Consider the following 23944-nt stretch of genomic DNA (forward strand, 5'->3'; position numbering starts at 1 on the left):
CTGTTTTGCAGATAATATGAATCATTGTGCAGAATGTTGAAATCTGGAGATGAATATACTGGCATTATTGTTTCTGTAAGAACTCTTCATGTTTTGGTGTATAAATCCTCAGCTTTCAATTAGTGGCACATATAAAGCATCAGAAAACAGAAGAGGATGGACTCTCCATTACATATAGACCTACTAAGATTTTTTGTGTTATATATGAAAATAGAAAAAGATACTTTTAGGCAAGCCAGTCTTCATTATATATTATTTTTCTGCTTTAAATTGACTTAAAAGAGTTCTAGTTTTAATCAGTGTTTCAGTGTGTAATGATTCCTTATTTTCCTACTAATCTGCAAAAAGATTGGTGCACAGTGCAGCATAATTTGACAAAGTATTGTATTGAATGTAGAGAGCGCTGACATAGGGAAGGTGGCAGGCCTGAAGGCTTAAAGGTGAAAAGATGACTTGAAACCCTGACAGAAGGACAGTGAGTCTTAGTACTGAAATGGACAATGTCTTTGAAAAAAACAGAAGCTGTGATGATATATTAAGCAGCAAACAACACTTGTGTTGATATGGATCAATAAAAATATAAGATTTTATCTTACAATTCTAGCTTTTCCATGTTAGGTTTTAATGAAAAACCTAACTGAGCATGTCAGAGTACTTTTTGATGATTCTGTCACTTTATTCAAATACCTCCATTTATGCTCCAGTCCATTGGAGATGAATTAGGAAGCACATCTTTTTATTACTTAAGAAAAGATACTGCCTTTATAGAACTAAACAGCACTTTGGATCTGAGGAAGAAAAAGGCTTCAAAGCACATAAAGACATGTATGTAATACCTCTTGACAATTTTTAAAGCAGCTGTGGCTTTTCCTGGAACTGTACAATTGTCTTTCATAACTGCAATCCTGGGAAAAGTCACATTTAGCTTAATGTGTTGTCAACAAGTGTTACATTCAGGCCTGTGCATACTTAAATGTTTTTTTCCCTTTGAATCTGAAATGCTTTACAACCCTAATTATTTAGGAAGTAGCTGTCATATTTAATGTTGTCTTTATCTCCAAATTCAGATGAATCATCTGACTTCAAAAATACAAAATCAGTCTTTTTATTAAATGCTCAAAATTAATAAAGTTCTCAAGAAGTTGAACCTAGATATGAAAGGTATTATGACTTAAAACAGATATATTTCTTACGTTTCTCAGCTCAACCTCTGTAATGTGATCATTAAAATAAGACATACCAAATTCTTGAACATCTTTCCTGAACTGATTTGTACCTGGTCCCTCAGTTGATAACATATTTATATGTTTGGTGAAGAGAAAATATAGCTTACAATAACTGATACATAGAATAAATACTTTGCAATATATGCTTAAGCCAAGGCATACTTTTAGTCCTTTAGACAATTGGGTTAACTTTTTAACTGATGAAACTTTACAATTTTGTTACGAGGATTCAATAACCAGGACTTAAAGCTTTTTGAAAAGTTTACTAGTTGAAACTGCAATAAGTTGCTAAAGTTATTCTCTGAGCTACTTCTGTGTGACAGTTAACAGTCCTGAGGTTTAATATCAGTATTATTTCAGGCATATTATTTTATTGATAGAAGCAATACTCCATACAACTGAATAACTACGGAATAGAGAATAGTTTCAGCTCCCTATCTAAATGCTAGGCTTTAGGAATTTAGTATTTAAAGGAACCTTTTAAAATAGAGTACCTTTCTCCTGTTGTCTGCTATCCGCCCTTAGTAATCTGAGATTCTATTGCCGATACAAGCCTGGCCTACTTACCATATATATTTCAATGGAAAAGGTAAATACCCACATAGAATGGTAAGGAGGTGTTTTAAAAGAACAAGGCAGGTAAACAAAAGATTTCTGACTTGGCTATTTCAGCATTTGAAATTATATAAACTAAATAAGTAGATAAACTCAATTGGTTTTTTTTACTAACAAGTTTAAAATGATGGCTAAATTGTACTGCTAATTTATTGATGGCTTACTTGTACTGCTACTTTTAATTAGGAATATGCAGTACTTCAGATTCAGTTTCAATAAGGTGCTTTGGAGTAAGCAAAAGCATTGAATAAAGGATTTATCTGCAACTCTTTAAAACATGTATGTTTCCTTTGCAGCTTCCCATGAGCCTACATATGGCTGCTTTAAAGAATTGTGGACGCATACAGTACTTAATTCACATGCCTGTGTACTATGAAGATTGGAGTTACAGATATTCTTAAAGTGTCTGAAAAAGGCAGAAATGAAAATAGAAAAGATTGAAAACCTGTAAGGAGAAAGAAATATAAGCCTAAGGTTATATTTATTTCCAACATTGGAAGTTTAAAATAGAGCAACTAATTTAAGTAATATGGTGAAACTGTCATGCATTCCTCAGAGATAAAAGAGAGACTAAAATTGGTGCTCCTCTGCAAACAAAAGATTTCCAATGCATAAGTCAAGACTGCAGTTTCCCATAGATCTAGTACTGTCTGATTACAGTCAAGCAGAGTCTGGCTGCACTGAGAAGAACAAGGCAAAGTACTATGGATGTCAGAACTGTCATGCGACATAATGAGAACTGTATGCCTGATTTCTTAGTTAATTAAGAGGAGTGGGTTGCTTCATAGCCATCCAACTGAAGTCAACATGATTTTTCAGGTGTAATGACATTGCACACAGGTTGCAAATTGTGTCATTTTTATCACTCTCAACATGTTACACATGATGCACAGTACATCATTTCTATCATGTAATCTCCCTTGCATCCTCTCACCCCAGCCTGTGGAAACCAATAGGATGTTTATAGGTGTATAGTGTCTGCCCGCATTCATTGTAGAAAAGGAAGCTGAAGCGTGAATTCCAAGTCTTCATTTATATATCCCAAGTGCAATTTTTCATGGGAAAATATTCTGATCAGATCATAAGGTTGCATTAAAAGAAAAGCGAGCTCTACTTAAAAGAGTTTGGAAAGTAATGCCCTATAATGAGTCAAAGCTCTAACAAAAATACATATTTGGATTAGATGTGAGTACTGTATCGGTATCTGCTGTGATGTGGGCCACTGCAACAGAACATCATGCTATTGCAGGAGCATGGATTAACCACTAGCTTCCAGTATTTTAAATTGGGTTTTATCACCATACAAAACCAATTTGCAAAACAGAAATGGCTAAACAGTGTAAAGCGAGAATAAGTTTAAAAGAAAATCTTTTGTACACTAAATGTATTTTAAGCTATAGTGGCATTGCACTTGTTCACCAGTAATGTGATTTTGTTTCTGTGGGATTGCAACAGATAAATCGGATTAGCTCATACCTCCATTATAGGCTATTCTTAAAGTAATTCCATACTAGAGCCTTCAGTTGGCTTGGGGATGAAAGGCATTGTAGATCAAAACACTTGGAGGACACCATGTTGGTGAAAACTACCACATGCCATTACAACTGTGTACATCAGTGTTTCTTACCCTTGGTAATTTGAAGGGGTGTCAACTTCAACTCTTGAAATTCCACACTGGCCGGGGAACTCCAGGAGTTGAAATCCCCATGTCTTCAAGTTGCCAAGTTTGAAAAACATGGTGTTCATCTATCATAGACCTTGAAAGAAAATTTTGGGAAGATGGCTGCTTATTTTGGTAACACAGTTTTCACTTTTAAAAAGAATTGTGAGATGCAAGAGGCACACTTTTGTGAGAAAGCTTGATAGCAAAAAAAGTATCCTGAATCTTGCTCTAGTCTAGAGATACATTCCATTTATGAGGTAATCTGACTCCTCAGATGTAGTAGGTCGCGCTTTCTTTAATTTCTGCCGGACTAACCGCAAACGGCAAGCGACCATGAGTAGCAGCAAAGCGGTGATGGCTAACCCCAAAGCCAGTGGAAGTACAGCACCTAAAAAGAGTAAGAAGCAGAATGTACTAAGTATGCAGCCAATTCATAGATAAGACAGAAGCATCATATTATCCAGATAAACAATTTACATTTCTGAGGTCTTCCCAAAACAAAACCACTTAAGGGGAGATGAGCATATCTGCTCTATCAGGTCATAGTCATGAGAGTGGTATATGACATTTCAATAGTTCATATACTGTGGATGATACCTTTTCCTTCGTGATGATTCACTTTTGTATATTTCTGTGTCTTGACACAGAATAAATCAGTTGAACACCCTACCCCCCACATCTTTACCTGTTTCTGGGACTGGAAGGCTCTTTTCAATCTGAGTGCTCTTGAAGCTGACAATATCATTGTCATTCTTATCTGTGTCTTTCCCTGAGATTCTAGAATCTGTAAAAACAAAACAATGCATCATCAATATATATCTCAGTAGCCCACAGGCGTCAAACTCAATCGTGTCACGTGATGTATCACGATGTTTTTTGCCTTTGCAGAGCAGGGGTGAGTGTGGCTTGCCCGTGATGTATCCGGCCTGTGGGTCGCCAATTTGACACCCTGTGAATAGCAGATAAATTGCATCACAACATTCAAGTGTGCTTCAAGAACTATGACTTGCGCTAGTTACTGTAATAAACTAGTATCTTTACAGCTTGTAAAGAAATATCTTTTATTTGTGGACTATCGTATTTGCACTCTGAGATCCTCTTCTGGCTGAGATTTTAACAACTAAATGATCCTTTTTGCATGCCCCAATTGACTGGATCATGGTGCTTTTAACTAAGTTGACTTGCTTGGGGCTAAGCTAAATCCCTCCATTTGATATGAATTATTTATTGGGAAGTTACTTGATGCTCACTTCTGAGACTAGGATGTCACCAACATGAAAAAGGCAGAGTTAGGTGTGAAGTAAGAACCTCCATCTGATTGCCTATTGTAGCAGTGACTCTGGATGCACCACTTTTTAAAAAATTCTTCAAAAAGGGGGGGAATGTAAAATAACTCATAGGGTGTGGCATGATAACTTATTTAACAATGGTTGAATTAAAAAATTTAAAAAATGGGTATTGAGAGATGGACACAGAAACCTTAGAATAAATTGTGCCAACACAAGAAACTTGAACCAGTTAACATGGGAAAAAATAGTTGGTTGTTTTTAAGAACACAGCCACAAAAGCAGAAACTTAGTTTTACTGTATGCAGCTGAGCTTCCACAACATATATTTGTTTAGCTACACCACATACATTTGTTCACTAAATAAGCCATAGTTTACATATTCAGTCCTAAAGCAATGATTATATTATAATTTAACATGTGAAAACTAGCCCAGAACAACTGTCTTGATTATGAGTGCTTTGGTAGGGAGGCTTCAAAGTAACACTTTCAAAATGAACAGAGTACAGCACAATTTAGTTTAGTCAAATAAACTTGACCAATAAGCTTGGAGAAGTAGTTCCAGGGCTGGGTTCTACTTACTTTTACTACCGGTTCGCAGCGGGGTCACGTATGTGCTCTTCTGTGCATGCGCAGAAGCTTCTGCACATGCACAGAAGCATTTTGATGATGTTGGGATTGGTGGGCGGAGCCTCCCACAGGTTTTACTACCGGTTCTATAGAACTGGTGCGAACCGGGGGCAACCTACCACTGAGTAGTTCCAGCTAAGAATGATTGCTGACTGGTCTACAAATTCTTTTTCTGTTCTTAGAATTTGGAAATTGGAAATACTGAAAAATGGTCACCTTAGACAAAGTAAATGTTGGGGGCCCAGAGAGTGAGATGACCATTTTCAAACTAGTAATGTTAAATGATAAATTTTTAAAGTTGGCAAATACTGCCAAGCCCATGTAGATAAAGTACAAAAAAATAATAATCAGTATTTGATGCCATTCCAATATTTACATGCCATGCAAATCTATCCATTACTATGATAGATTTTATGACAGACAGATCTGCACTTTAGCAGATTGCAAAGAGATTACGGTATATTCTTAAGCTTTTTACCAAATCTTTCTCCATCAATAGAAGGATTGCTAAAACACAACTGGCATTCCAGTGGGACTACAGAGCAAAGTGTTATGTTATGCTATGTTATGTTGTGCCACTTCCCTACCCCAGGTGACTGATTATTACCATGAACTTTTACACATTCAGCAAGACAGTCAGATTCTTGAAGAAAGTTGTTTTCATTGCCTTTGCAACCACCATAGATGAAATGCATGCAAGTGCCTGAAAAAGCATCAAAATGCCAGCGAGGGAGGTGTCTGTTGCATGAGCCAGTGGCTAGGGGGAGCAAGCACTGCTCTGTAATTATAAGAAGAAAAATAGATTAACTCTAAATCTTTGTAATTAGCATATGAAAATCAGACAGCAGTTAGGTTTTATAATATATTTGGAATACATTACCGTAATTTAAACAAGGGCTATAACAGAATACAGAATCTTGCCCTTGTCCCTTTTGTTGACCTGAAAAGAATCTTTCCAGCCACAGTTCCCAAATGCATCCATTTAAGTATGTTGCCTTTTTCCCTTATATTTAACAGAATCCAACACCTGGAAGTATCTAGCTATTTCTACCCACTTCATTCACTGTTCTTCATATTGAAGAAGTTGCTTCCCTACATAAGGCATTCATCCCTTGCATATTCCAGTCAATTAATTCTGAAGCCATGGAAGCACAGCAGGAAGGGTGAGGTGATGGCACTTTGTTCATAAGTAGTCTAATGACAGAATGTCCCCGTGGTTCTCCCTTGAGTGAAGGGAAATTTGAATACATGATAGAACATTATTCATGTGTTGCATGGCATGATGTGCTATTACTATTCCATAATAGTAATTTATCTTCAAATATAACAAACTAGGGAGATTACAAATAGTCCTCAATTTATGACCACAATTGAGCCCAAAATTTCTGTTGTTAAACAAGACAGTAGTTAAGTGAATTTTGCCCCATTTTTGACCTGTCTTGCCACAGTTGTTAAGTGAATCACTGCAGTTGTTAGGTAAGTTAGTAACACGATTGTTAAGTGAATCTTGCTTCACCATTGACTTTGTCAAAAGGTCTCAAAAAGTAATCTCATGACCTTGGGACACCGCAACCGTCATAAATATGAATCAGTTGCTAAGCATCTGAATTTTGACCACATGACCATGGGGATCTGCCATGACGGAAATGGCCATGACTTACCTTTTTTCAGTGCCATTGTAACTTCGAACAATCGCTAAACGAATTGTTGTAATTCAAGGACTACCTCTACTGATTCCATCCAAGCAGTAGTATACTACTAGTAGAAAACAAGTAGAAGTAGAAGTGTTTTCTACACTTCTACTTGTATAAAATGAAGCCTCTCATTTTCAGGAATTCCATCCTGTGTTCTCTCATGCAATATTGCTCAATCTCAATTTTAATTTTCAGGAGCAGCTTTGCAGAGACAAAAGGGCTGCCATGAATAGGAGGAAACCAGATAAGCACATGAAAGCATGCTCCAATACAAGAATAGCACTGAATATAGCTGCTACTATTTGTTTTCAAAGTCTGTGCAAAATATATAGGGGAAAACATTGATTCATTCACTGGTGTTTTTGAGGTACATATATAAATTATGATCTATCTTCCGTCCATCTCTACCCAGCCTTGATTGTATACATGAGTATTACTCATCAAATTGTGGAAATCACCTGGTTTCCCAAAGCTGTAGCTGAATTAACTGCATGCATTTCTTTAACAAATTTCTATAGTCAACTCAAGGAACAATTGTGAAAATTAAGCCTTAAAATTTTTTGAGGATCAGCTTATTCACAAGTGGCACATTTTTCAAAAGTGCCATTTTGGTTAAAATTTTAAGTGTCAGCTTATTCTGTGGATAGGCTTATACATGACTATATACAATAACTCCACATTTGAGCAAAAATAAACTTAACTTTGTAAGTAAGCCTATTTATTAATATACACTCTAGTACTGTAATGCATTAATATAAGTATTCATACATCATATGAATGCTTAGACTGCAGTGCCCTGGGGACTATAATAGCATTTTTCCAATTCATAGGATTGTAGAAAAAAACAATGTATTCAAAATATAAAGGTGGAGGTGGTCGATTGAGTAACAACAGATCCCACCTCCCCCCACCTTCTAGTCCACCCTCCCTTGCTCCTCACATGTCCTTAGATTTTAATCTTTGGTTTTAATTTATTTGTGTTTTAATGTAGATATATTTTTAAAACTGTAATCCAACCAAAGTTACTTTATGGCAAGACGGGTGGCCAATACATTTTAAAAATCAATCAATCAATCAATCAATCAATCAATCAATCAATCATATTGTTAATCTTACCTGGTATAAACCCTGTAACTTGTTTCTTTGGTCCCTGAGAGGGTGGTTGTTTGATTTTCTCTGGTTCAAGTACTTGACTGCTTAATGTACTTGTCTGGGTGATTTCAAATGTAAGGTCTTTATTGGCTTTTTTCATAAATTCAACTGATTTTTGTTGAATAGTGTCTATGTGAGTTATTGCACTCTGTCCTGAATTATCTGAGTGTAAAAAAAACACACAAGAACATAAGGAAAGCCCAACTGGATTAGGCCAAAGTCCAATTTAATTCATTGTTTAGCTTCTCATAGTGATCAACCAGATACCACTGAGGTGAGACAAAGTAAATGAAAGTCACATGTCATTTTGTGATGGGCTATCTTCATTTTCTCACTCACTCAAAGTATACCTTCGCCCCTTCCTGCTCAAAAATTCAGTCCACACACCTGCCACAAAATTTTTCTTTTGTAGACCCAAAATGCCTGGACTGCAATCTAGCTAATTGCTAGAGGATAGCATCTTCTTCTTGTGCCATATCTGTCATCGGACGTTGGCAATCATGTTGGTGATCCCAATTGCTAGAGGATAGCATAGTGATAGTCAAAACCCCAGATCTTTGTTGGCATTTACAGGCCAATTGGAAACTTGCAGTCGAAATATAGTAGCTATACACCGTACAATTAGCCTTGCAGAAAACATGGGGCAAGGAAAGAGCAAGGGAGACAGGTGAAGCCTCCTGTGCCTGTGGGACCCAAGGCAACTGTAATCTTTTTAAGCCACTGATATGTCTAGACCACTGTTTCTCAACCTTTGGCAACTTGAAGATGTGTGGACTTCAACTCCTAGAATTCCCCAACCAGCATGGGTGGGGAATTCTGAAAGCTGCTAAGATTGAGAAATACTGACCTAGAAACAATCAATACGATATTAGTGTGCAAATGATAGCATTTTAAAAAAGGAAATGAAGCTTAACTGGGTTTACAGTAGTTAGAATGCAGTATTGCAGGCTAACTCACTGCTCACATCCAGGAGTTTGATTTTGTCCAAATCAAGGTTGACTCAGCCTTCCATCCTTTCAAGGTTAGTAAAATGAGGACCCACCTTTTGAAAAAGGTGCTTTTTCAAGAGGCAACTTGAAAAACTGGTCCAGAAAGTCCAGTTGCCTCTTGAAAAAGCACCTTGGGACAACCATGACCTGGATGACTGAGAATCTCCATAGACACTTAGAGGACTCAGACTGCTTTGGGCAATATGCTGATTCTGTAAACTGCTTAGAGAGGGCTGTAAAACATATAAAGTGGTATATAAGTCTAAGTACTATTGCTATTGCTATTTTCCTCACCCTAAGATTCAAATGCAGGATTTCAAATCTACATGCCTTCACTTATTATTGAACTATTATTATTGTTGAGCTATTTTTTAAATGTTTAAATGGACAGATTCTGTTTACTCACATTTATGGCAAAAAGCTTCATCTGACCCATCAGGACAGTGGTTCTCTCCATCACAGGCAAAAGTGATGTCAATGCAGCAGCCGTCATCACAGAGGAACTGGTATCGGGAACATTTCCCAACACAACCTGCAATAGGCCAATGCTCAGGTTAGAAGACAAATTAAATTGCAAAATATAAAAAGCAGCTGTTTACTGTGGATATTGCAGCAATGGAAGCCCTCCTGTTTTGCATCCTTTCATCCCTGTCCTTCATAAAATGACTCTATGAATATTTCAGGTAGAAGAATAAGGCAAAACCATTCAACAAATGTTATCTCTGGACAAAGGGGAAAAAGCAACCAGTTAAAACTAAATTCTGTCCGCTATACCAATTCAGCATACATGGGACATAATCTGTATTCTACTTGCTGAGCTGAGAAAATTAGTGGACCAGAGGAATGCTGTGGATATAATTTATTTGGACTCCAGTAAGGCATTTGATAAAATAGACCATAATCTACTACTTGATAAGATAGAAAACTATGGGTTAGACAGCATCACCACCAGATGGATTCATAACTGGCTGACCAACCACACTCAGCATGTAGTCCTCAATGGAACTGCATCTACATGGAGAGAAGTATGCAGTGGGGCACCCCAAGGCTCTGTTTTAGGCCCAGTACTCTTCAACATCTTCATCAATGATTTGGACAAGGGAATAGATGGGGAACTCATCAAATTTGCAGATGACACCATGCTGGCAGGAATAGCCAACACTCCAGAAGATAGGCTTAAGAAACAGAAGGATCTTGACAAACTTGAACATTGGGCGCTATCTAACAAAATGAAATTCAACAGTGAAAAAAGTAAGGCTCTACATTTAGACAAGAAAAACAAAATACAAAGGTACAGTATATGTGGTACCTCACTCAATAGTAGTAACTATTAAGTAACTATAGTAAGAAATAGTAGTGAGAGGGATCTTGGAGTCCTGGTGGACAACCATTTAAATATCAGCCAGCAGTGTGCTACAGCTGCCAACACAGTTCTAGGCTGCATAAACAGAAGATCATGTGAAGTGTTAATACCACTTTATAATGCCTTGGTAAGGCCGCAGTTGGAATACTGCATCCAGTTTTGGTCGCCAAGATGTAAAAAAGATGTTGAGACTCTAGAAAGAGTGCAGAGAAGAGCAACTAAGATAATTAGGGAACTGGAGGCTAAAATATATAAATAACGGTTGCTGGAATTGGGTATGTCTAGTTTAATGAAAAGAAGGATTAGGGGTGCTAAGCAGGGGGTTGGACTTGAAGAGCTCCAAGGTCCCATCCAACTCTGTTATTCTATTCTATTCTATTATTAGAAGCTGCTGTTCTGAGTTAATTGCTCATAATTGTTGAATTTTATATGACCTTTATTGCCTTACATTTATTTATTGGATTTATATCCTGCCTATTGTTTCAAAGCTGAAGGCAGTGTATGTAGCCCTCCTATTTCTTCCTGGAGAAATTATAAATATTTAACAATAGAGATTACACCCGCTCCCCATTTAGCAATTATCTCAGCTAATAACCATTTGCATACATAATGATAATGAATGGTAATAAAAATCATTTTCCAACCAATATGCGCCTTTATGACCAAATTTTGGGCATCTAACAACAGTACATGCTGAAGTGAGAGTAATGCTGGGGTAGCTGTGTAAGGGAACCATATGAATGAGATGACAGCAACTAGTGATTTTGCATTTTCTCTCTCTCCTTCCCTCCCCCATCTCATGTGTTCACATAACAATCATTTCATTTTGCTTAATACTTAACTTTCCTGGTAGTTGGAATGGGACTCAGTTGCTAAACAAGGGGAAGGTCTATATGTAGCTCAGGGCTGAATTTTGGGATTCTTGGTGTTCTCTGAGCTTGGTTTGCTTTGTGCAACTCTTTCATTATCGGGTTAGGAGTGAGCTTTGTTGTCTGTTTAGATATAGTAGTCTAGAGTACCAACCTTGTTGGATTTGGACAGGATGTGATGATTAGTGGTATTGTTCTTCTTTCATTGCTGCTTAGTGTGATGATTAGATATTGGTTCTTCCTTCTCTGGGTGCTGGTATTTTGATAAGGGAGGACGTGCTCAGCAACATTTCCTCCTTTCTTGGTCTGTGGTTAGGCCTTTTGAATGCTTCATAAATAGGGTAGTAGTCCTCAATTTACAACCATATTTATACCCAACGTTGAGACGGTTACGTGAGTTTTGCCCCATTTTACAACCTTTCTTGCCACAGTTGTTAAGTGAATCATTATAGTTGTTAAATTAGTAACCCAATTAAGTGAATCTGGCTTCCCCATTGGCTTTGCTTGTCAGAATAGCAATAGCATTTAGACTTACATACCGCTTCATAGTGCTTTACACTCTCTAAGAGGTTTACAGAGTCAGTATATTGCCCCCAACAATCTGGGTCCTCATTTTACCGACCTCGGAAGGATGGAAGGCTGAGTCAACCTTGAGCCTGGTGAGATTTGAGCTGCCAAATTGCAGGCAGCCAGCAGAAGTAGCCTGCAGTACTGCATTCTAACCACTGCGCCACTACAGCTCTTAAGGTCACAAAAGGTGACCTCAGGACACAGCACATAAATATGAGTCAGTTGGCATCTGAACTTTGATCACGTGACTATGGGGATGCTGCAAAGGTTTTAAGTGTGAAAAGCGGTCATAAGTCATTTGTTTCAGTGCCGTTGTAACTTTGAATGGTCACTAAACGAACTGTTGTAAGTCAAGGGCCACCTGTATATCAAGCTTGTAATTTTCTTTATAAGCATCAGAGCAACCCTAGAATATCTGCCAGCAACTGGTACCTTAGGAGACCAGACTCCTTTTGGTAATTCTCTTGAATTTTTAGTACAGCTCGATCTCCCTCATGCAACCCAAAATAAATATTTAGATTATTTAAACTAAGCTCCTGAATAAAAGTGGAGAACATAATTCTGATAAATAAATAATAGGAGAAAGAAGGGTCAGGAGAGCAAGGATACTTCCCAGCAATGGTTGCTATGGTGATTAGAATGTTGGGAAAAAATACAGCTGAGCTGGAGAGGTTGTAAAAACCTGGAGGGAAAGAAAGGGAAAATGGAGCAAAGCCAAGAAGGTAAAAGCAATGAGCCAGGCCCAAGGTGAAACAACGGAGTCTTTCTCCAAAGACTGGGGCAACCTAGGCTGGTAGAGACAGGAGGAATGTGGGGAGGAGAAGGGAGATGCAGTATCTGCAGAACAGATAGGCTGTGGTATCCTTTGATCTTGGCACCTTGTAAGTCATGATTCCTGAATCTGGTTCCCAACATCTGAATCTGACCATTGGTTGTGACTCAAGGATGAGACGGTTCCTACTGGAATTGGTTATATACTTGGAGAGATTCAGAAGTAGGAAGTAAAAGCTTGTCAGCCTTTCAAGGTAATCCAGAGAAGAAACTAACACTACCTTTCTTGTAAGAGTCCAATAACAAAATCTTGGCAAAATCTGAAAGTGCTTCTCCTCTCCCCCACTTTTACTTTCCAGGGAACTAGGGAGGGTCCCTTCTGAGCCACTTTCCACATTCTTTCTGTAGGCTGAGATGTCTCTTATCTCACCACTGCCCTGGTTCCAGCTCTTCTGCCTTCTGTCTTTCAAGGATATTCCTACTGACCATTACAGAGCCAGAGCAGGTAATTGCTAAGGTATTGGACTAAGAGTAGCCAGATCCATATTCAAGTTCACCCTCAACCATGGTTGCTCACTAGATGACTTTGGACAGTTCCATTGCTAGCTCCTGATCTATCTCACAGGATTGCTTGTTGGGAAAAAATGGAGGACTACGTATGGTGTCTTGAGTTCTCTAGGAGCTCATTTAAGACAGGATTGAAATGTAGGAATTATGAACAAAGTTGGCACGCAGGAACAGTGCTGGAACAAATGCTTTGCATATTTGTTATTTTTATTTTCTGTTTGTATATTGTGCCCAGATGTCATCTTGTTTTTGGCTGGCATTGGTTTTCATGTTACTATTTGTAAACCACCCAGAGTCAATTGGAGTAAATACCATATGGGATTCATTTAACTAGATGATTGGAGTGATTGTGCATTATGTCAAAAGGAATGAAGCATTCTTGGTATTGTATATAGAAGGAAAAACTACTTTCTTTTGAGATAAAGTTGCTTAAACATGTTGCTCAATTGCAAGATCTCTGCCCAGGTTAGTATTGTGGGTCCTGCTATAGTGGGTGTCACATATAATGGCAAAATTATGTCTTGGAGACTACATCTGTAATACAGTTTACTGGAATGAATGGAATAGCATGCCAGGAGAGTCAAATGAAAAAGAGAACAGGCGTTTGCACCGTGTTTTTCAACCTTGGCAATTAGAAATTATGGGAGTTGAAGTCCACACATCTTAAAGTTGCCCGAATTAAAAAGCACTGGTGTAGAAGGAAATGTGGTGGATATTGTACATTGTGCAGATTGCCTCTTTAAGGTAGTTTAAACTGTAAGACCTGTACCCTATTTGCAATGTATTTAAAGCATGTTCTGTTGTGATTTTAATTACAGACATACACAGTCTCATTGTCAACTATACCACAGAACAAGAAAATGGTTATTTCAGCAGTTTTCTCACCTAATTCAGAATGAATCATTGGAAGTACTGTCACTGAAACGTTATCTGAACTCCTTTGGCCAGCTGTGTCAGTCACGGTCAGCTGCAGTGTGTATTTTCCTTCTTGCATATGAGAGAGCTTCAGTGTTCCTGGCTGAGGTACCTGAGCCAAAAAAATAGGACATTGATGGAATCCCATCCTTCATATTATAGCTACCAAGGTACAACTCTCATACAATCATGAGAGGATTGAGATGCATGCATACACACACATTCTATAATATACATAGGAGAGTGTAAAATTAAAGGCATCATGCCTTTTTATTCCTGCCTAGGTTGCCTGAACACAGGAAAAGCAAATCAAAAAAAGTCTAGGGTTTATTGGTAAAATAGATATTGGAAACAAATACAGTGATCATTTGTAAGTCCCCCACCCTGCACCACATTGGATCAATGCATCCTTAGATTTCAAGATGGTGTAGCAAAAAATACAGATTTGAGAGAGTACACATTTCAGTGCAGTGCTATCATAAAAGAGCAACGTGTTTGAAATTCTCCAGGATTGCTGTCATGTTGTTAGTTTTAAAATCTTAAATCTTAAAATATAAAGAGGAAATTCATAGTTTACATCTCAGTGAATCAGCCAACTTTCTCAAGTAGCAGAGAGCAGGAAGGTATTCTTTCAAACCCCTAAGACATTTTCACAATGAAAAACACTGTAAGCCACAAGTCCATATTCCGGTATGATGGAAGATAAAATAAGTGATTTAGCAATGAAATATGTTTCACTTGCCAGTCTTGTCAACTGGAGGGAAGCAGCATCATTTTATTTTTGGCTCAGAAAATAGGTGACAAACCTCACTTAAATTATCATCCTCACAAAAGTAGAAAATAAAAGCAGTTTGTGTGATTGGGTGTGTACACATGAATGGATGAGAATCCCATGAAGCAGGACTCCATATAACCAGGCATCTGATATTTGGCACAGAGAAGCTATTTCTTCATAGCTTTTATCACTGATTCTACTCTGATTCTTTTATCATAGATTCTATTCTGTTGTTTCCAGAAGTTTTTTTAGATCTGAGAATTCAGTTTGGCTAACAATGCAAGCTTTGTGTATGCAATCCTCACTGCGTATGATTCAACTAAACCAATCTTCCTATTCTACAGATCCCCACATCCATCTTCCCTTGTCACTAAGAGTAACTTCAACTATGCTGAATAGTTGTGCATAAGACTGAAGCATTAGAATCTTAGCACCTCACTGGCATTTTAAGAAGAGCACTCCAGAGAAAGGGCAGGGAAATCTTTGCAGGCTTTATATAAGAAAAACAAGTTCTACTGAAAAGATTATTACAGAAAGAAATGCATTATTTTTCCCGTTACGACTAAATCACAAAACAATATTGTTTCTTCTACAGTGAATGAATCTATTCCAACATTTCTCAACCTTAGCAATTTTTAAGACATGTGGACTTCAAATCCCAGAATTTCTCAGCCAGTAAATGTGAATTGTATTTCACGTGTCTTAAAGTTGCCAAGGTTGAGAAATCCTGATCTGTTCCGTCAGTTTTCAACAGCAGGTGGCAGCCATGGCTCAGAAGGCCTTTGCACAGCTACAATTATACTGAACCCACTTTGGATCAGGAGGTCCTGTTCATAATCACTGATGCCTTGATCACCTCTTGGATTATAGCAATGGGCTGTATTATGAAGTTGTCCCTGAAGACCACTTGGAAGCTGTAGCTGGTCCAAAATGTGGCATTACAGATAGTTATTGGGGTATCTCAATATACCCACTTAATGTCTACTTTGTGAGCTACACTGCTTCTTTGTGCTTTGGAGTACAAATTAAGATGTTGGTTCTCATGTATTAAATTCTTCATGGAGGAGGGCCATGTTATTTGTACAACTGTTACCTCTGATTACTTCAGTCTGTCCAGTAACATCTTGCAGTCTTGGCATGCCTGTCACTTAGACAGTGTCATCTGGCAGAATGTAGAGGATGTGCCTTCTTAGTTGCCATTCTTGCCCTTTGGGACAGCATCCCCATAAGATATGGTCGGCCTGACCCTACCTGTTTTTCAAAAACCATTATTAACCTGGCTCTTTCCCCAGGTACTAAGTCAGGTATGCTCCCACTGGCTGAAGCTTTTCTAAGCATTTTACGTCCTGTTGGGTTTCTGATTCTTTGATCATTGTGTTGTTTTTATATGCACTCAATTGTGATTTGTTTATTGGTAATATGCTACTCTGAATCATGTGCTGAGTGGGCAGCTATATAAATCACATAAATAAATGAATCAACCGAACAAAATAAAATGTCATTTGCCTTGGCATCGGGCGTACTGAAACAATACAAGTTGTCCTTATTCCAGCCAGCTGTCCCTGACCTAAATGCTGTAGGTCTTTCCAAAAGGGCACTGTGATATGTTTAATTTCTCTTTATACCACTGCTTACTCAGAATTCAGGTGACTTGAACAAAGCATCCATATTTTATCTTGTTCAAACATACAGTTCTATTCACCATTGTGAGCTGAAGAATAGAAAATTAACTCATTAATATCAACGTTACGGTGAGCAAATATAATCAGCAACTGACCCCAATTATGTTAACAATAACTGTAATCAGGCTTTATGTGTTGGCTTCTAGGAGACAACCACTCTCTGCATCTCAGGTCTAAAACGTTTTAGGTAATTTAAGCAAACTGAAGGTCATTCGGTTGGGGGGGGGAAATCTGCTAAATTTAAAGTGAAATATTTTTATTTATGCTTGGGATTTGCCATCTGATTTTTTTCCAGGTAGCAATTTAATTTACAAGATACACCAATAAAAGAGCCAAATAGTTTAAGATATAGCATAGGCATACCCTTTTAATATTAATATTTCAGTAGAGTTGCAACAATATTGCAACCCCTTTAGAGATAAGGGGTTGCAATATTGGGTTTGCTTTGATTAAGCAAAATACAACTGCAGTACATATTTGCAGTACATTGTTATTTATAATAACATAATAAAGTAATAACTACTGTAGTAGTACCCCTTCGACTGCATCTATATGATGACAATAGGGCAAGTCCTGAATGCAATAAATAACTACACATTTTTGGGAAGTGTTCCTATAAATATCTATAGAGATTCTCAGTCATCTGAGAGCTGAAGAAGCTTCTTGGATGAGAAGCGAAACGTCTTCAAAGAAAAAAACAGAAAGTCCAGTTGCCTCTTGAAAAAAGCACCTTTGGGTTCCTATAAATACTTTGTACTTTGTCGATGTGAGTATCTACATCAATTCCTGGAAGTGACATTTTGTAATGTTAATAGATGCAGTTGTTTTGCTCATAGATTTCCCTGATGAATCTTTGTTTAAACATGGGTTCTCAAAATCTGTGGTCCTAGGCCTAAAATGGTGAGGTAATCAAGCAAGGAATGTCTCCCCTGTTATAATGAGTGCCAGAGATCAGCTTAGCATCAAAATGGTTCCTTACTCATTATCCCTTTTATGCATGCAAAACTGGAGCCCTGCTGGTCTTCAGTCCTGCTGCCTCCCCATTCAAACGACAATTTTCCAGGACACAAGCAGGAAGTGAAAGAGACATAAGCAGGTACTTGAGGCAAAGCACTATCAGGCAGTTTTCTTCTCTGTGCATTTTATACCTTCTACCTCCCTACCTTCCCCCAGCACACACAGATGGGATCTTGGTGCCCTATCCAACATAAAAAACACCTTGTTTTGCAAGCCTCTCCTCCTGGAATCATGAAGCCTGGAAAAGGACAAAGAAGGCAGATTTCTGGGGATTCTCTACAGAAGGATTCTCATTCCTTCTATTTTCACTGCCATCCAGGCACCCATCCTTTCCTTTTCTGTCAGTTATCTTTGTGCACATTTCCCTTGCCCCAACTTCTTTCAGTTTTGCACTCGTTGCACATGCCTTCAAAATAAAGAAAAGGCACCCCTGTCTTTGAGCACAGTGCTGGAGCCCTGCACTTTCCAAAACATGCATTTTCCTAAATATGCAAGCAAGTATATATTACTCATATTCTGCAATGCCACACCAAGCAGTAGCTCACCAAGGCAAGAGAAAAGCTGAAGCAATCCTGACTTGATCTTCTCATTACCAGGTAGCCAGAGTGGAAGGAAAGTGCACTTAGGACATTCCATAACACATGCAAAATTGGGATTCTTTATCTCTTTTACACATGTAAAACTGGAGAAAACTTGATCCTGCTGTGATAGGAGAAGCCAACTACTTCTCCCATCACAGCAGGACTAGAGTTGAATTAGCCAACCACTAATTCATCTAGGCAAGGCAGAACCACATTTGCAGAGTAATCTGGTTTGTGTGGGCAACTCCTCCTATTGCAATTGGTTTGCTATCACTTAGATAGTCATGACCCACACATTGACTTCTAACTATCATATCAATGCCTTCCTTTAGTGTGGACTGTTTGTTTTGCCTCTCATTCTGAAGGCTTAGAGAATAGAATCATTTTGCCTCCAGACAGATCAGTTACAATAAAACAACATGTCAATCTGCTCAAAAGATTGAATGACTAATCCCAAGTCATACAATAGATTTTCATGACTGAGGGTGGACTTGAATTTTGTTTGTTCTTAGTCACTGTGGTTTATAAATCATGATTTATGGCTTAACATGTGTGAAACCAACTGTGATTTATTCAGTAAATTGTCAGTACATAAACCATAGCTTAATAAAGATGCATAAACTAATACTCAGACCTATTTAAAAAAGGAACTTAGTTGGATATGAGTTTAGTAATTCCACTGATTTTAATATATTTAGTATGAACATCACTGAATCTGAATTCAAATGTTTTCTGTCTGTGTGTGCAAGAATCAGTGCATGCATTCATCTGTAAACCCAGTTTCACGAATGCATGCTTCAGGAAACAAATATCAACAAAAACAAGTGACTGTCTCTAATATTTCTTTACTTGCTTTATTCTGAAAGAACAGTGAATATTTCTCAGCTCTGTTGTTTCTAAAATTCCACAAAAAGTGCAGAATATACCTTGTATTGCAAAATATAACGTACCTGCATATCAACGGAAGATGCACCTTGAAGTAATGTCCACTCATATCGTATGATTCCATGGTCATCCACACTTTCTCTGCCATCCAGAATAACCCAGTCAACAGGTAGTTGAAGAATAATATCTTCTCCTGCCTTGCTAAGAGGAGGCTCATCAGTTTCTAATTAAAATAAAGAATCTTAGTGAAAAAAATGAGTATACATCACTCAAAGTTAGGATTATTGTCTTTGCCTGACTCACTTGTATTGTTTTATTGTAGATTTTTAAATCAAGAAAAATCTGTCTTAACAACAAAATATATTCATCAATCTACTCCAGACTTTTAGTACAAGTTTATTGGACACAAATGAAAAACTTCTATATTTAATGTTTATGAAGCCTATATGTAAAGTAGATTCTGAGATTTTAAATTAGATATGATTTTGCTTTCTATTTAACCGTCCGCTAACAGGAACACAGGCTCTGATAAGCATATATTCATCAACACAGTTGGATCACTTTATGGTCATGGTTTTGAAATCTAGTCCTCCAATTCTGCAAAATGTTCCCCCCCCTTGTGAAAAAGGCTTCTGCTTTCCCATTTGATACTCAAGATCAAGCTTTGGTTTAGAATTTATTTTGACATGGTATTTGCTTACCTAGAGTTGCAATTTGGCCAAGGATGCCCTTGTTGTTGGATTTCCACCCCCATACTTTCCCATCATTCTGCAGCCTCCTACGCTGCCCTTGCTTCCATCGCTTCTGAACTAAGAACATGAAACATGAATTATCTCATGTCTTTCTTTGGGTTTTAAATGAGTTGTGGAAAGCCTGGAGGCTGTACACTGATGGAAAGATAATTGTATAATGAATGACAAGCACTGCTTCACATATCATTTGGCTATCACTTGACTGTCTCATAATGTAAGTGCATGCACCTTGAACCCCTCCTAAAAATGTTTAATCAAAAAACAAATGTATTTATATGTTTATTTTCTATAAAATTAAGTGGAATGTCTAAAAAATTGCAATAGAAAACATTGGCAGATTTTTAATTGACTCAATTAAAGTGTGAAGAGGCCCATTGAGCATTTCTGGTCCACTGTGGATAATAGTTGGATAATATTTTATGCTCATGATTATCCTGCTCATTTTTGAGCCAGGCTAGTGAATGTAGCTTTTGTGAATTAGAATAGATCTACAAATAAGTTGTGATCTTGGTATGTAATTGAAAGTCTTTCTAAAACAGGCAAAACAAAGGCATACATAATCATTGCTCACTTGGCTTGTCCAGAGCCCCAATTTGCAGCCGACAATAGAAATTTGAGTTAAATATCTCAGGCAACAGGGCTATAAAAATACAGTTCTAGTGTTTTTGGAAAACACCTGCATGAATAATTTGAAAAATGGAGGGAACGAACCCAATGAATTGATTCTGGAACTGCAATGATACAATAACTAACACATTGTTAATTGAATCATGGTTTATTGAATAAACACAATTGACTAGGTTAACCGTGGCCTTACACACAAATGAGGAAAATACATTTCACTTCTAATATACTGGGTCAATCACTCAGGTTAAGGCAACTTCTTCATTTTATTCCCTAATAATCACTAATTCATTTCCAGTCAGAAAAATAAAACTACCACTCTTCAAAACTGAAACCTAGCTGTCCTTTCTTGTCTATGTAGTTGGCACGCTAAACAAGATACATTAAGAACAAACAAAAATTATCAGTCTGCAGTTTGAAGTAGCTAGTCTATGTATATCAAAATTAGATTCATATCTGACCATCTTATGCCAGTCCCAAATCAATTTTGAAGTAAGAATAGACACACTAAGCACCACTCTTTAAGGATTCATAAAATCTGGAAAACAGGCCCAGAGTAAGGCAGCAAGGATGATCAAGGAATGAAAAAGCTAAAATAATGGAAATGTAAAGCCTTCACAAAAATTATCCCACGATATTTACAAGAATGCATTTGAAGCAAAACTTCACAGAGGAAACAATCATCCATAGGGAATGAGCTCTGTTTTATTGGATCATATAAACAAGCAGAGGGTGTACCCCTTCTGGGAACACTTGGAACTGTATACCCAGGAAGGAAAGCAATGGAATGGAAAAAAAGCACACGTCCTGTGCAACTATACAAATATCTGAAGAAGATGATGCTGGCATTTTTTAATTGTTAGCCACCCAGCTGGTGTTTGCTGGGATGGGCAGCTATAGAAATCAGATAGATAGATGATAGGTAGGTAGATAGGAGGTAGGTAAGTAGATAGATAGATAGATAGATGGATGAATGAATGATTTTTTTAAAATTTGATTTATATGCAACCCTTCTCTGGAGACTCAGGGCGGCTTACAATGCGTTAAGCAATAGCCTTTATACTTTTGTATATTTATACAAAGTCAGCTTATTGCCCCCACAAACTGGGTCCTCAATTTACCTACCTTAGAAAGGATGGAAGGCTGAGTCAACCTTGAGCCTGGTGAGATTCGAACTTACTAATTGCAGACAGCTGGAGTTAAATTACAATGCATTAGTCTGCTGACCTATCCAGGCTCCTGGAGATGAATGAATGATAGATGAATGAATGATAGATAGATAGATAGATAGATAGATAGATAGATAGATAGATAGATGAATGATAGATAGATAGATAGATAGATAGATAGATAGATAGATAGATGAATGATAGATAGATAGATAGATAGAGGGAGGGAGGGAGGGAGGGGATAAAACGATTTTTGGGGGCAGGGAGAGAGAGTTAATACTACATTACCTCTCCATTCCTATATTTTAGTATTAAATATACTCTTAAGAGCCTCCTGTTCACGTGCAATTCGCTCCCGCCCCCCATCTCTTTTCATGAACTGAAACCGTTATTATTTTAGCCCCCCTTTCAAGAAACCGCCGAACTCTTAAGCCGACGGCGCTCTCCTTACCCAAAGCCGGAGGAGGATGGCTGGTGGGTTCCAGGAAGTAGCTGTTGTAGCCGCGCTGAGGGGAGAAGACACAGACGGCGCGGCCGCGATAGGTGCAGTTGAAGAGATAGCAGCGGACCGAGGCCGGCTGCTGCTGCTGCTGCTGCTGCAAGACGGCGAGGGTGCAGAGGGCATCGGCGCAGCAGGCATCGAGGCAATGCCTGGGAGCAGCCACCGAGCCCGGAGAGCCGAGGAACGTGGCCCCCGCCGCGATGGAGTCCTTGGTGCGGATGATGGAGTCGGACCTGACCGAGAAGAAACTCCCGCCGCTGCTGCTGCCGCCGCCGCCGCCGCCTAGTTCTTCAGTCCCTCCTCGGCAGCGACCGGCCGCTTCCTCCAGCTCATCGCTGCGGCCGCCGGAGGGATCCCTCTCAAGCTGCAGCTGGCGACGGAACTCCTCCAGCAGCGATTCCACACCCGACGCCGCCGGGGATCTTAGCTCTCCGGTTGACGATCCCGGCGCCCCCAGAAGCAAAACAAGCGGCGGTAAGAGCCAGAGGACGAGGAGGCCCGGGGGGCCGGCCACTTCCGCGGCCATAGCACCCAAGGGACGGAGGCAGCGGAGGACGATGGCGGTGCTGACGACAGAAGGAGGGAAGGGAGGAAGGAAGGGAAAGCCTGGCTGCTACCACTGCGGTCCGGGAGATGGAGAAGAAGGGGGTGGCGGCGGCCGCGCCATGCTGGCCCCTCCCTGCACCAGCCGCCGAGGACGGAGAGCAAAGGGAGCGACTTCAGTCAGCACCACCGGTCCCCGAACAGTTCCGAGCGGGAGGCCGCCCCGCCCAGGCCCGCCCACGTTGGGTGAACGGAGGGGAGGAACTCTGGGGATGCCCCGCCTAGCCCTCGCCGGTCGCGGGGGGGGGGGTGTTGGCGGGGGAGGGGGGTTAGTCCTTGCTACGTTGAGTTGCTGACGTTCAGAAGGTGGGATTGTCTGGATCTGGATGGAAGGAGCCCCGGTTCCGGTTAAGGTCTGAGGAAGCTCCTGATGCCGCGTTTCTACTGAAGCACGACACATGCAAGCAGACATCTGTACCTGCGGTGGCCTGTAATCTCATCGATTCAGGTTGATAATAACGCAGGAGGAGGAGGAGGAGGAGAAAGAAGAAAGAAGAAAGAAGAAAGAAGAAAGAAGAAGAAGAAGAAGAAGAAGAAGAAGAAGAAGAAGAAGAAGAAGAAGAAGAAGAAGAAGAAGAAGAAGTTGTTTCAGTGGCTAAAAAGCATATTTTATTTTGAAATGCATTACAGATGTACAGAGATCAGGTCCCAGTAAGAAATTGTCCCCACTGGACTTCCGGTTTCCTTGTCTTCGGCGACGGCGGCGCTCTTTGAAGCTCCGCCAGCCCCGCCGCCTGTAGAGCCGCTTCGCGATCGAGAAGCGGCTCGAAAACTTCAAAATCCTGAGGATTATTGGAGGAGAGATAGCAGGGCACAGGTCGAGCCCCTGTAACCCCCCAGGGAATTGTTTCTGGGGAGGAAACAGGCGCGGCTCCCTTCCAACCTGCTGAGACTCCGGGCGGCGTGGGACGATTCTGCTTCTGCAGAACAAGCCGGCTGCAGGAAACTTAAAGCGAAAGAACCAGCTTTAATAAACAGCGAAACTACCTGAATCCTGAAATTTGGAAACGCAAGTATTAGCACTTTGTTGACTTTTCAATTTGA

The 23944-nt window shown here is 39.2% G+C and overlaps 2 protein-coding genes and 1 long non-coding RNA gene across 4 annotated transcripts in view; 2 read left to right on the forward strand and 1 right to left on the reverse strand.

Annotated features, from left to right (window-relative positions):
* The window catches only part of PCMT1 (protein-L-isoaspartate (D-aspartate) O-methyltransferase), a 28651-nt gene extending 24092 nt beyond the window's left edge, over positions 1-4559 (forward strand). The window contains exon 8 of the mRNA XM_034419008.3: positions 2138-4559. The gene's annotated coding sequence lies outside the window, so the exon portion shown is untranslated. The remainder of the gene's footprint in view (positions 1-2137) is intronic.
* Positions 1090-23411, reverse strand: LRP11 (LDL receptor related protein 11). Of its 2 annotated transcripts, XM_034419004.2 has the most exons (9): positions 22247-23411; positions 19952-20059; positions 19316-19473; positions 14281-14422; positions 9662-9787; positions 8231-8428; positions 6028-6198; positions 4190-4288; positions 2860-3892 (listed from the first exon to the last, which is right to left on the reverse strand). In XM_034419004.2, exons 1-9 carry the CDS (start codon positions 22821-22823, stop codon positions 3738-3740), a joined length of 1734 nt encoding a protein of 577 aa, XP_034274895.2. In that variant the 5' UTR covers positions 22824-23411; the 3' UTR covers positions 2860-3737. The 2 variants fall into 2 exon arrangements, with proteins under 2 accessions (XP_034274896.2, XP_034274895.2); XM_034419005.3 differs by lacking the exon at positions 19952-20059 and having other exon boundaries at positions 1090-3892.
* Positions 12695-14581, forward strand: LOC117666361 (uncharacterized). Its single transcript, XR_004591739.3, has 2 exons — positions 12695-12779; positions 14214-14581. It is a non-coding gene; the product is annotated as an uncharacterized LOC117666361 (long non-coding RNA).
* Positions 23412-23944: the final 533 nt, after the last annotated feature.

Source organism: Pantherophis guttatus, chromosome 1, assembly GCF_059756535.1.
Source record: "Pantherophis guttatus breed Tessera chromosome 1, ASM5975653v1, whole genome shotgun sequence".
In the NCBI taxonomy this organism is placed as follows: Eukaryota; Metazoa; Chordata; class Lepidosauria; order Squamata; family Colubridae; genus Pantherophis; species Pantherophis guttatus.

Coding starts and splice junctions, on each gene's coding strand:
- LRP11 (XM_034419004.2), bottom strand. CDS start 22,823: ATGGCCGCGGAAGTGGCCGGCCCCCCGGGCCTCCTCGTCCTCTGGCTC. Junction 9,788..14,280: donor AATGATTCATTCTGAATTAG/GTGAGAAAACTG, acceptor GGCCTATTGCAG/GTTGTGTTGGGAAATGTTCC. Junction 6,199..8,230: donor AGTTACAGGGTTTATACCAG/GTAAGATTAACA, acceptor TTATAATTACAG/AGCAGTGCTTGCTCCCCCTA.